General features: G+C 43.2%; 1 protein-coding gene across 1 annotated transcript in view; it reads right to left on the reverse strand.

Annotated features, from left to right (window-relative positions):
- Nucleotides 1-13,673, reverse strand: part of LOC117882002 (cytidine and dCMP deaminase domain-containing protein 1-like) — a 41,312-nt gene extending 27,639 nt beyond the window's left edge. Inside the window, exons 1-5 of the mRNA XM_034779929.1 lie at nt 13,150-13,673; nt 5,997-6,038; nt 5,249-5,276; nt 3,079-3,153; nt 1,803-1,936 (exon numbers count right to left, since the gene is read on the reverse strand). Of these exons, the coding sequence (XP_034635820.1) occupies nt 1,803-1,936; nt 3,079-3,153; nt 5,249-5,276; nt 5,997-6,038; nt 13,150-13,347 (477 nt within the window). The 5' untranslated portion in view covers nt 13,348-13,673. The remainder of the gene's footprint in view (nt 1-1,802; nt 1,937-3,078; nt 3,154-5,248; nt 5,277-5,996; nt 6,039-13,149) is intronic.
- Between the last annotated feature and the right edge of the window lie 514 nt (nt 13,674-14,187).

The raw sequence follows: 14,187 nt of genomic DNA on the forward strand, positions 1-14,187 counted from the left end.
TTTCACCAAAGCAAACTGCTTGCAACACTTCCTTTTGATTGGGGGCATGTGCAGCCAGCTAGCAGAACACAGAAAATGTTTGGGATTGACTGGGAAGGTGGTGGGTCTAACGTACCCAGGAGATCTGCTGATTCAGTGCCTCTCCGGGGAAATCTCCATTAGGGCTTGTCTTCACTGCAACAGTTAGTTCAAGTGTAGTCAAATTACTGCACTTGAGCTTGCCAAGTTTAAATGCAAGCGACCACACTTCAAAACAACACTGGAGTTACACCGAGTGATCTGACTAGCAGCACAGATAATTGAATTAGCTGCTGATGCATTATTATAACTCAAGAGGTTGCATCCCCACTGCATTACTAGTTTGAGCTTCACTCCAGCATCACTTGAACTTCAACTCAATATTAGCTAGATACGTCAGCTAGTTTGATCTTAAAGCACACTTAACTCAAGCAAGAGCCTGGTGTGTGAATGGGAGTCGAGTTAGGGGTATCACTCAAGTTGTAACTCAAGCTCAATGTGCTGTGAAGACACACCCTCAGTCCTAGCTAGAATTATGCTTGCTTGTAGAAGTTGTATGACTGACTGCTTTCCAATATGGTGAACCCTCCCCCAGAGCAACTGCCCCTTGAGGTGCAATTTACATCCTCTGCAACTGCAGGGATGAAACAAGCACAATAATTTCACTGCAGGACCAAACAGGAAAATATTGGCTAAGGGACAATATTTTAAACAGAGGTAAGTGAGATTAAAAATATAGGTAAGAATTATATATTTTAGTATTACTTCTTTTAAAGCTTTCTTCAGTATGAAAGTCTTGCTTTTATATTTCTGTCCTTGAAAACTAAGGCTGACTATGCTACAAACTTAAGTCTTCTAAGAGCCAAATGTTATCAAATATATTATTGGTATTATTTAACATTTATATTGCTGTGGTACCCAATGACCTCAACAAAGTGGAACTCCATTGCACCAGGCACTGTGCAAACATATAACACATATCAATCCCCAGCCCAAAGAGCTTACCCTGGACATTTTTAATAAGGATAATTAGTGAGAAGGAAGGAAAGTAGTCCTTCTGTCTGGAAATTCTTCTCCAGACAGACACACAGATCCATCAATATCCGTAAGGATAGATGGGAACTGCAATAATTTAGTACTAATATAGCCAAACTATTCTGCTTACTACTCCTAGTTCTTCAGCACCACATTAAACAATATCAGAACATCCTAGACAATGTCACATATAGAATTCCTGATTTGGGGGGCTGATTTTTGTGCTTGTGAAAATGAGGAACTATCAGAGTTGGCTTGAGGCAGATACTTTCTCTGCAAGCCTTCTGTACACAAGTGACAGTGCACTTCAACCCCAACCTGCAAAATCTCTGCTCATCCAGTTCTGAACTACTTTAAAACAGACACTACCAACTGTGCTGTGTGCTTGTTTTATGATATACCAAATTTGGACTATGATGAGATCATGTAAGACTAAACATTACATGACCACGTGAAAACACTAAGATTTGGAAACCACTTCACTCATATGAAATCTTTACCAGATAATGTTGTGATATTTTTAAAGGCTATTCCACCACTGTTGGCTGGCATAGGGACCGAGTATTTATGCAATTTGGAAAAATAAAAGGAGTTTTTGATTTATCAGAACTTCTTGGACATTTTGCATATTGTAGGTTAAAATTCTAACCAGTCAAAATCATAATCAGCAATATGTAATAGTCAAAATCCTAATTAATATCATGGCCTCTCTTATTCTGCATAATAGATACTGAATTCACTCAACTCACTTTTAAGATATTTGAGTTTTTTTGTTTGTTACCAACATATTTACATCTTGGCTCTTGACAGTTTGGTGAATTTTCCATATGGAGTGCTAAGAAGATGCACAAGTCTTCTTTATTTGGTAGACGAGAAGGAGGACCTGAAGAAAAAAGTGGAATTAGAAACTAGTTCATCAAAACAAGCATGGAGCAAAAGCAGCAAATGGAGTAAATGTAAAATATCCAATGGGACTGAGCTACAGAGGATAATTCCCAAACTATGCAGTCTCTGGTTAAAACGAATGCTGCTGTACTTTTCGTTTCTATGTGTATTAAAATAAAGAACTATATCCTAAAACCACATTAAAATTTGGTCCACCTGACACTCTGTGAGAATCCTCATTCTTGAACTTTCCTGATCCCGAGATCAATCTGTGCCTCTCCAGTCCCTGCTGTAAGTTACACTGGCCGTTCCAGCAGCTGGGGATTGCCAATGTGCAATGATACCCTAGTCTTGCTCCCTTCTCTAGCTACTCTGCCTGTATCTGCTGAAGGGAGAATAACTCCTATGCCTGCCCCTTCCTTTGGCTGGCACAAGGAGTGACTTCCATTGACTTCAACAGGCTTTGTATCAGGCCCAAAGCAGATATCCTATACCTGGGACAGCCTTTTCCTTATTCACTCAACTTCACGTTCCTCTCCAAAACTCATTTATTTCAGCTACCATACTGCCATTTATCTTCTCTTTGATGCTATATGTCCTTCTCTGTTACCTGAATATTATTTAAATAAATTACTCATAATTAATACAAATAATATAAAATAAGACAATTTATACAATGAGCTTTACTTAAAAACAACACTCTCCCAAAAGCTATATTTCCTTCCCGTCCAGTTCTGTTGTGTCGATCCCCCTCCCCACAATGATCTGTTGTCACTTTCCATTTCATTACCTGTGTATTTTAGGTTGTAAGATCCCAGGGACCTTACGTCCGTACATGTCTGTAAAGTGCCAGTGGCACAGCAGTAGTGCTATACAAACAACAACCCATACTATCAGAACAATAACTTTATTTCTATTATTATAGGAAGAGAGGTCCAGAAGTGGAATAGCATGGAAATTTCAAATTAAGACTCAGGTATGTTGCTGGAGATTGATGTTAGAAGTATGCAAATTGCCTGCCCGCACTATGGCTCATGACTTTCAGAACAATTAAATCTATTCAAACATCTTAAAGAAAAAAGAATTATGTAAACCAAGAAATAAGAATATATGAGCAAGTTTGATGAATATTTTTTTTGCCTTTATCATTCTTTCTTTCTGTTTCTTCTCCATCTCTTTTTTCTGAATTCTCTGTTTGTTTACTGAGGGGGGAAGCTGGAGGATAAAAGAAAAAGAAAAAGTTTAAATCAGGAATGGTGTATTGGATTTGCTCTGGTGAGGTTTAGTAATGGATGGGATCCCATCTATTACCTTGAATGGCACCAGATCCCTGCTCACTACAAAAGGGAGAGGGTGGGGTATCTCAGGATCAGTTTACTACAATATTTGATAAACAAGATATTAAAATCTGGTTGATATTTGGATCCAAAGGTCCTTCTACCCAGGCAAAATTCAGATTTGTCAATGCTTATCATGAAAAAATCAAGACAAAAATGTGAACCATAGTACAAGATTCAGGGGAGCAAGATCATTATCATCATTGCACAGAAAAGACCTTAGACAGACCAAGTCATCCTCAAACGATCAGAGTGAGAGCCTTGAACTTCTCCTGTCCCAATCTTGTCAATTCTAGCTCCTCTATTGTCCCCCTCGTCAGTCATTCTCTTCTTTTGAACAACCCAGCCAACTCTTTTTACTTTTCCCTCTCCATACTGCTGCTGTCTATTGACCAGCTGACTCCCCTGCATCCACCTTCCCCACTGACTTCAACTCCTGGCTTTCATTCCTCCTCACACTGGAATCCCCTACTCTCATATTTGGTTACTTTAATTTCCATACTCATGTCCCAGCTCACCTTTCAGCCTCCTGCCTTCTTGCCCTCACTTCTTTGTTTGACTTGCACCTATGGATCGACTCCCTTACTCATCAAAATGGCCAGTCTCTGTTCCCTCTCTCTTCCTTTCCCCACTTATCCCCAGTACATTCTCCCCCATCACAGACTGTGAAACACCACCTGTCTTTCTTTTCCAACCTCTCTTTCTGCCCAAAGGACCCATACCTTTATTATTCTAACCTCTCTTGCCCAGCTCTCATGCTGTCACCCCTTCTCTCACTCTTTTCAACAACTCACTCTCATCAGTTTCCTTTCCCTCCCTATATAAACATACTTTTATCTTCTCCATCTTAAAATACTTGACCCTTTCTCCCACTCATACCCAACATCTCTTCTCCCCTTCATCTCCAGATACACTGAAGGTGTTGTCCACAACTGCTGTCTGGAGCTTCTTTCTTCCAATTCCATTCTTGGTTTTTCTCAAGTCTGGTTTCCACCCTCATTAAAGGCAACAGGACTTAGACTCTCTATGTTTATGTCACTTTTGAAAATGGGACTTAGGCATTTTTTATAATTTCACGCATATTTCAGGATGTATGTTTGCTCTTGCTTAAATCAAAGGGACTAAACTATAACAAGTATCATACCTAAGGGAGACTGTGTATTCTTAGAATAGGCATACACTATCCTGCTTAACATCTGTCATTTATTTTTTATTGGTATTCTAACTCTAATAAACAACGTTTTATGTAAGATAATTTTAGTATTGGCTGTTATTTTATAATAAGGGGCCTGATTCATTCCATTACCCTAGTGTTACTCCACTGACTTCAGTGGATTTATACCAGCATAAAATGAATGTAGTAGGCTAAAGAATCAAGCCCAAGGAATCCAAGCTGTTCTCAGAGAAAAGAAAAACAAAACGCAGGATTCAGATCAGCCTATTTAGCACCAGAGGAAACCACCTAAACACACATCAAAGGCATGAGAATTAGAAGCCTATGTCCAAAATGAAATTTTCATTTCATTTTCATTTGAGTAACAAAGAAAGATTAAAGACCAAAAGGGATGCCAAAGACTGGTGATCGAAAGACACCTTCTATTTTGTAAATTTATTATTCATTTTGCACATTCCTACAGCTAATCTAAGGCCCATTAACACATCCAGAAAACTGGGCCACTTATGGTGCAGAGAGCAGGATTCTTGTACACGTCAGCCTGTTGTTCATTCAGAAGTATTAAACCAGCAAGTAGAGTGGTAGGATGCAGATATTTGAATTGTATGGCTCTGAACCAAAATAGAGCTAATAGGTCTAATTTAAAGACTCACAACTGAAAATTGTGTTTGTTATATAAAGGGGCCTATTCCAATATGTTATGACATGCTAGAAGTGTTTTTAAATAAACTGAGTAATAATAAAATACCAAATTTAGCAACCTTAAGATACAATGTTCAACTGTATGTAGTTATCTTACCAGAACATTCCGCATATTGAGGTTTCCACTGTTGAAAAACAGAAGGAATTTATGCAAAGCACAGTCCCAAATAATTTTTTTGCATAGTTCTTTTTCTGACCACAGCTGCCTTTATTCATCCTAGTTATTCATTAGATCTGTCCAGGGAATTTCTTGGGACATCAGACAATTCTGGGTACCTTTACCCATACCTACATCCCATCTGTGTCATTATTTCATTCCTAAAGCTCTCAGTCTATTGGGGCAAGGCAAGCTCCAGGTCAAAAAGCTACCTTTATATCAGTATTTATCTAATTTGTCACTATCTCTGTCTGTCCCATTTCTCTTTCCTCCCCCAAACTCTGATCCCTTTACCGCTATCAAACATGTTTAATAAATCTTAATTCTTTAAGTAACATTGTTTTCCTCCTCTGGTGCTACTCCTGACATTTCTTTTTGTTGGTGCTTTGTTTCCCACTCTATCCCTGACTGGATGACTCCCAAACCCACAATGAGCTTTCAAGAAAGCCACCAAACACCTCCATTATGAACACTAGTTTGAATACATATTTACATAAGTATGCTTCTCAGTTTCTTGTTTGATGAACTTTCTTACAAACCAAAATTAGCTTGGATAAACATTTAGCATAAGGAAATTTAAGTAGTTTTGAGCAACATCAAAGTGAATTTGATTTTATTAAATGAATGTTCGTGAATACTTTTTTTGCAACGTTTTCCTTGTTCTATACTCCTCAATAAGGATACATACCTGATAATATTCAAAGTTGCTCTTTAAAGAACCTGTGGAGTCCTGAAAAGGAAAAAAAAAATTTTTTTTAAATACACATATATCTCTGGCCAATAGAAAAATGTGGTCTTATTTGTGAATATTTTTTCTAGAATTCTCCATTTCTGGTAATCTTTACAATATGCATATTCTCATTTCTCCTATTAATTGGAGGCAGACCAGATATCTGGATGTAAGCCAGGCTTAGGACAACTCCCCAAAAAGAATTCTCCAGAACTATAGTTTCCAAAACTGAAAAATACTAACTATATAAAAGTTAACAAGTCACCTCAAGCCATTTGCAATAGAGCCAAGGAAAGAAATATAAGTATTTCCTTGAAGGAAATGGTCCTCCATTTCAAGTTACTCAGCAAACGAGTAATGGCCAGAAAAACTCTGGATACAATACAATGCTCCAAGGGAAGGCCAGACTGTCAGATACGGAAGGTTCAAGAAAGCACGTTCACTTGCATGATCAAATTTTCAATTCTTTGTTTTCCTTTTGTCCAACAGTCTTTAAAGTGAGATGTAGAAAGCACTTGTAAAGTGTAAAAACAATGAAGAATCCTTGTGGCACCTTAGAGACTAACAACTTTATAGTCTCCAAGAGTATGTCTACACTACGGGATTAATCCGAATTTATATAATTTGAATTTTGGAAACAGATTATATAAAGTTGAATGTATGCGGCCACACTAAGCACTTTAATTCGGTGGTGTGCGTCCATATACCGGGGCTAGCGTCGATTACTGGAGCATTGCACTGTGGGTAGCTATCCCATAGCTATCCCATAGTTCCCGCAGTCTCCTCCGCCCATTGGAATTCTGGGTTGAGATCCCAATGCCTGATAGGGCCAAAAATATTGTCGCGGGTGGTTCTGGGTATATCCTCCCCCCTCTCCAGGGAAGCAACGGCAGACAACCGTTTCGCGCCTTTTTCCTGGGTGAACAGTGCAGACGCCATACCACGGCAAGCATGGAGCCCGCTCAGCTCAAGACAGCAGTCATGAACATTGTAAACATCTTGCACGTTATTGTGCAGTTTATGCTGAACCAGAACCTGCAAAACCAGGCGGCGAGGAGCAGGCTACAGCAGCGCAGCGGCGAGAGTGATGAGGATATGGACATGGAATTCTATCAAACCGCGGGACCTGGTGCTTTGGAGATCATGCTGTTAATGGGGCAGGTTATAGCCGTGGAACGCCGATTCTGGGCCCGGAAAACAAGCACAGACTGGTGGGACCGCATAATGTTGCAGGTGTGGGACGATTCCCAGTGGCTGTGAAACTTTTGCATGCGTAAGGGCACTTTCTTGGAACTTTGTGACTTGCTTTCCCCTGCCCTGAGGCGCCAGAATACCAAGATGAGAGCAGCCCTCACAGTTGAGAAGCGAGTGGCGATAGCCCTGTGGAAGCTTGCAATGCCAGACAGCTACCGGTCAGTCGGGAATCAATTTGGAGTGGGCAAATCTACTGTGGGGGCTACTGTGATGCAAGTAGCCAAAGCAATCACTGAGCTGCTGCTACGAAAGGTAGTGACTCTGGGAAATGTGCAGGTCATAGTGAATGGCTTTGCTGCAATGGGATTCTCTAACTGTGGTGGGGCGATAGATGGAACCCATATCCCTATCTTGGCACCGGAGCACCAGGGTACATAAACCGCAAGGGGTACTTTTCAGTGGTGCTGCAAGCACTTGTGGATCACAAGGGACGTTTCACCAACATCAACGTGGGCTGGCCGGGAAGGGTTCATGACACTCACGTCTTCAGGAACACTAATCTGTTTAAACAGCTGCAGCAAGGGACTTACTTCCTGGAGCAGAAAATAACCGTTGGGGATGTTGAAATGCCAATTGTTATTCCTGGGGACCCAGCCTACCCCTTAATGCCATGGCTCATGAAGCCATACACAGGCAGCCTGGACAGGAGTCAGGAGCTGTTCAACTACAGGCTGAGCAAGTGCAGAATGGTGGTAGAATGTGCATTTGGCCGTTTAAAAGGTTGCTGGCGATCGTTACTGACTCGCTCAGACCTCAGCCAAACCAATCTCCCCATTGTTATTTCTGCTTGCTGTGTGCTCCACAATCTCTGTGAAAGTAAGGGGGAGACCTTTATGGCGGGGTGGGAGGCTGAGGCAAATCGCCTGGGTGCTGATTACGCGCAGCCAGACACCAGGGCGATTAGAAGAGCACACCAGGAAGCGCTGTGCATCAGAGAAGCTTTGAAAACCAGTTTCATGACTGGCCCGGCTACAGTGTGAAATTTCTGTTTGCTTCTCCTTCATGAAAACCCGCCCCCTTTATTGACTCATTCTCTGTAAGGAACCTACCCTCCCCCTTCCCCCAGCTTGCTTTCAAAGGAAATAAAGTCACTATCATTTAAAAATCATGTATTCTTTATTAATTGATTATAAACATAGGGAGAGAACCGACAAGGTAATCTGTGAAGTTTGGGAGGAGGATAGGAGGGAAGTAAAAGGCCACTGAAAAAATTCAATATAATGACAGCCTTTTGATTGGGCTGTCCACTGGGGTGAGTGGGAGGGTGCACGGAGCCTCCCCCCCATCCACGTTCTTACACGTCTGGGTGAGGAGGATATGGAACCTGGTGAGGGAGGTTATACAGCGGCTGCAGCGGCAGTCTGTTATCCTGCTGCCGTTCCTGAAGCTCCACCAGACCCCGGAGCATGTCCGTCTGATCATGCAGCAGCCCCAGCGTTGCAGCCTGCCACCTCTCATCTCGAGTGTCCCTCATGACCTCATGTTCACTGGCATCTTTCCTAAATTTAGATACCGTGTCCTTCCACTCATTCAAATGAGCTCTTTCATTGCGGGTGCATTCCATTATTTCCGTGAACATCTCGTCTCACGTCCTCTTTCTCCACCGCCTTATCTGAGATAGCCTTCAGGATGGAGGAGGGAGGCTTGAAAAATTTGCAGCTGCTGGAGGAAGGGTTGAAAAAAAAGGAGAGACGGTTTTAAAATGATACATTTTACAGAACAATGCTTATACTCTTTCATGGTGAACAACACTATTCACATTACATAGCACATGTGATTTCAGTATAAGGTCGCATTTTCCATCTTAATATTGAGTGCCTGTGGTTTTGGTGTTAGAGATCACAGACACAGGTCCGGGCAACAGAATTCAGCTTGCATGCAGCCATGGTAAGCCATTGTCTTTCGGCTTCCGCGCCCTCCTTTCCCACATACCAAGCAAAGCCCGTTGACTGCTGCGGTTTTCCTGTTAACCTTCAGCAGCAGAAAACAAACTAATGCCCCCCCATCCAATTCTCTGGGATGATCGCTTTATCCCTCCCCCCACCGCGTGGCTGGTATCAGGGAAGATCCCTGCAGAAACCAAACTAACCCCCCCACCCCTCCCGCCATGAATTATCTGGGATGATCACTGTACCTCTCCCCCCACCACGTGGCTGGTAACAGGGAAGATCCCTGCTAGCCAAACTCAAAAAGCTCAGGGCCAATTTCCTCCCCCCGCACTTGGCTAACTGCAGGGAAGGATTTCTTTTCAGCCACAGGCAAACAGCCCAGTAGGAATGGCCACCTCTGTGCCCTTAATTAAATTTCCGTATTTCAACCAGGTTACCATGAGCGATATCACACTCCTGAGGATTACACAGCGAGATAAAGAACGGATGTTGCTTGAATGCCAGCAAACACCAGGACCATACGCTGCCAGGCTTTGTCATGCAATGATACCAGATTACTTGCTGCAAGCATGGTGTGGTCAAGTGTCCTACCATGGAGGACGGAATAAGGCTGCACTGCCCAGAAACCTTGTGGCAAGGCTTTTGGAGTACCTCCAGGAGAGCTTCATGGAGATGTCCCTGGAGGATTTCCGCTCCATCCCCAGACACGTTAACAGACTTTTCCAGTAGCTGTACTGGCCGCGAACGCATCCCAAGTCCTCAGGGCAAAGTAATCATTAAAAAACGCTTGTTTTTAAAACAAGTTTTATATTTTAAAAGGTAAACTCACCTGGGGTCCCTTCCATGGGGTCATGGTCTTGGATACTGGCTTGGGAGGGTTGGGAGGGTACTTCAGTCAGGCTGAGAAAAAGATCCTGGCTGTTGGGGAGAACGGAGTGCTGGGTGCTCTCCGCAAGCTCGTCCTCCTTGTCCTCCTCCTCCTCCTCTTCCCCGTCCGCAGAATCCTCAGGTGTAGCTGATGAGACTATCCCCGACCTGGAATCCACGGTCACAGGTGGGGTAGTGGTGGCAGCCCCCCCTAGAATTGCATGCAGCTCGGCGTAGAAGCGGCATGTCCGCGGCTCTGACCCGGAGCGACCGTTTGCCTCCTTTGTTTTTTGATAGGCTTGTCTGAGCTCCTTGACTTTCACGCGGCACTGATCTGAGTCCCTATTGTGGCCCCTCTCCATCATGCCCTTGGAGATTTTTTCAAAAGTTTTGGCATTTCGTCTTTTCGAACGAAGTTCTGCTAGCACTAAATCCTCTCCCCATATAGCGATCAGATCCAATATCTCCCATACGGTCCACGCTGGTGCTCTTTTTCGATTATCGGCCTGCATGGTTACCTGTGCTGATGAGCTGAGCTATCTGTGGTCACCTGTGCTCTCCACGCTGGGCAAACGGGAAATGAAATTCAAATGTTCGCGGGACTTTTCCTGTCTACCTGGCCAGTGCATCCGAGTTCAGATGGCTGTCCAGAACGGTCACAATGGTGCACTGTGGGACAGCTCCCGGAGGCCAATACCATCGAATTGCGGCCACACTAACCCTAATTTGAAATGACTATATCGATTTTGGCGCTACTCCGCTCGTCAGGGTGGAGTACAGAAATCAATTTTAAGAGCCCTTTATTTTGAAATAAATGGCTTTGTTGTGTGAACGGGTGCAGCGTTAATTCGATTTAATGCTGCTAAATCCGAATTAAAGACATAGTGTAGACCAGGCCCAAGGTGTCACAAGGACTCCTCGTATTTGCTGATACAGACGGCTACAACTCTGAAACTTGTAAAGTGTAGTAAGCAAGAGCACCCTCTGGACTTTTCCTGTGCAGCAGCAGTGTGCACACAGGATGTTGCACTGCACAGCAAAACTAGTGCACTGCAGATTCACACCCTAGCTTGCCACACTGTAATGTCATGTGTAGACAAGCCCTAAGTCTGCTCCTCTCAAGTCTTTGAATGGGAGTTAAGCTGAATTTCTACACATTCACTTTCAGACCCAGGTTCTGGAACAGGTAAAGGCATAACTATGGCATCTGACACCTGATGAGGAGTCCTTCCTTGAACTAGACAGTTATTCAGGTAAGGATTTTTTTAGATGTGCAGTAGTGACTGTTACAACCTTGTTAAAAGCCCTCAGTGCAGTCGATAGCTGGAAGGCCTACCACAAACCTTAGGTACCTCTGGTTCTATGGAATTATGCATATATGAAAGTACACATTTTGGAAATCAAGAGATGCAAACTAGTACCCTGGATCCAGAGAGGGAACTATCCTGAACTTCAACTTGCATATGAATCTGTTGAGCTTTCTTAAGTCCCAGATGGGCCACCATCTTTCTTTCCTCTTTGGAATAAGGAAGTATTTGCTGTAAAACCCTTTTGCTGGTAATTTAAAGGTACCCTTTCTATAACTCCAAGAGAAAGAAGCGAGAGGACATCCTGGTGTAATAGGTCCTCATCAGATTCGTCCCTGGAAAGGGCCAGGGAAGGTGGGATGGGAATAGGCACACTGTGAATCTGGATAGAATATCCTATTGTAATAATATCATGACCATTGGTCTGGAGTTATGGAAGACCAGGCATGCCTGAAAAGGGGCAAATGGTCACAAAGGAAGGGTTGGTGGCTCTGGATCCAAAGGGGTAAGGTGCATGTTTTGACAGTCCTATCAAAATGAATGTTTTGGCTCCAATGCAGACTGTGATACGTAAGCTTCAGAGGTACCCTGTCTTCTCTTATGCTAATGCTGCCACTGGAAGGCTCAGTCAATCTTTGGTGAGAGAAGGGAGCTGGAGCTGAGCTCTGTGGGGCATACAATTTCTGCCTGATTTTTTTTTTCTTTTAGGGGCAGGTTTATAGAACCTGAGAGAGCTAGGAGTCACTCGAGAAGCTTTCAATGTATGATGGGCACCATCTGTCTTAGAGATGAACAACTCTGATTCCTGAAAAGACAAATCCTCTGCTGTAGACTGAACCTCCTGACAGTAGCCAGACCCCTACAGCCAAGATGCCCTTCTCATCATGACTGCGGTGGCCATCAATTGTGAAGTGGTGTCTGCTGCACCCAAAGCAGCCTGAAGGATGGTTCTGGCAATCAACTGTCCTTCATTTACCTTCTTTCCCTTGCATCTGGAGGCAGTTTGCCCTGAATGCTGCAAATTTCTCATAGTTCAAATAATCATATCTGGCCATGAAGGCCTGATAATTTGCAACCCTAAAGTGCAAAGTAGCCAACTAATATGATTTATGGCCAAATAAATCCAGTGTTTTGTAATTAGGTTCTTTTGGTGTAGTCTTATTTTGCAGATGTGACTTTTCATCAGCAGCTGTCACTACTAATGACCCAGTTGAAGAAAATTGTTGATGCCTGTGACCTAATGGAGCTGGGGATGAGGGGGTTTGGGGTGTGGGAGGGGCTCAGAGCTGAGGCAGAGGGTTGGGGTGCAGGAGGGCGTCAGGGCTCTGGTCTGGGGGTGCAGGCTCTGGGGTGGGGCCGGGATGAGGGGTTTGGAGTGCAGGAGGGGGCTCTGAGTTTGGGGGGGGTTCAGGACTGGGGCAGGGGGTTGGGGTGCAGGAGTGGGTCATGGCTCTGGGCTGGGGGTGCAGGCTCTGGGGTGGGGCCGGAAATGAGGGGGTTGGAGAGTGTCCTAGAATATAGCATTTACTCCCTTTCTGGCTCCAAAAAAGTCTGGATTTAAAGGCTTTCAGGGCACAGTGAAAGCCATATTGTTTTATAATTTGTATAATTATGAATGTTTAGTATGTTGAAGGTGTTTTATATAGTGGAGATTCCTCTACTACATGATGCAGGCATGTACAAATGCTTAGGATTTTTTAAATTGAGTACGTTGATCATAAACTATAGCACTGAACAGCAAATGAATGTATAAATAAATAATTACAATAAGGTAATTGCATTGCATTAGCTTACTTGTTGGTTTGATGATGATTGTGATGATTCTTGTACGGAAACAATTTTCTTTATGCCCACAAACTGTATATAGTTCTGACATTCAGAGCAGGGCGGTTTCGTGCAATAAAGAACATCATTCTCTTCTATTTTTTTTCTGGATCTGAAAAAAAAAAAGTAGCAGCATTTATTTTCTGCAAAAGCAAAACAAGAGATCATGGTGAGGTGTCCCTCAAATAAATCCTAGGACTTTCCCTGAAGAACCGTATTTATTGTTAGTTCTCTCTGTCCCAGATTTCCCATCTCACTTTATTTCTGCCTTTGAGCTTCTCATCATTATACATACACATGTGCACTTATTATTTACAAAAGTAAAGTATTTATGTCTTAACTGAAATCATTCCAGTCTTGTTGGAGTACTCTGTCTTTCCTCTACAGAGAAAATGGCCATAAACTGGCTGCTAGGCCAGTTATAACTACCATCTTTCCCTCAACTGCTGGATGTATAGTCTTCTTGTACTCTCAGGGTACGTCTATACTTACCTCCGGGTTCGGCGGTAAGCAATCCATCTTCTGGGATCGATTTATCGCGTCTTGTCTAGACACGATAAATCGATCCCGGAAGTGCTCGCCGTCGACACCGGTACTCCTGCTCCATGAGAGGAGTATGCGGAGTCGACGGGGGAGCCTGCCTGCCGCGTGTGGACCCGCGGTAAGTACCTTGTAGTTCGAACTAAAATACTTCAACTTCAGCTACGTTATTCACGTAGTTGAAGTTGCGTATCTTAGTTCGAACTGGGGGGTTAGTGTGGGCCAGCCCTTAGTGTGCTCTCAGCTGTGAATCAAGAGTAACTCCACTGAAAATGGAGCTGGAGCAATGTAGTCTAGTGGAAGGGAAGCCAGGAAATTTGGATTTTAGTCCTGGTCCTAACACTGCTTCCCTTTGTGGTCTTGGGTAAGTCACAAAACCTCTAGGTGTACTAGTTTCCATACCTGTAAAATGAGGATAATATCTGCCTTCTTCACAGGAATGTTATGGATTAATTAATTAATGCCCCA

Source organism: Trachemys scripta, chromosome 1, assembly GCF_013100865.1.
Source record: "Trachemys scripta elegans isolate TJP31775 chromosome 1, CAS_Tse_1.0, whole genome shotgun sequence".
NCBI classification, from domain to species: Eukaryota; Metazoa; Chordata; order Testudines; family Emydidae; genus Trachemys; species Trachemys scripta.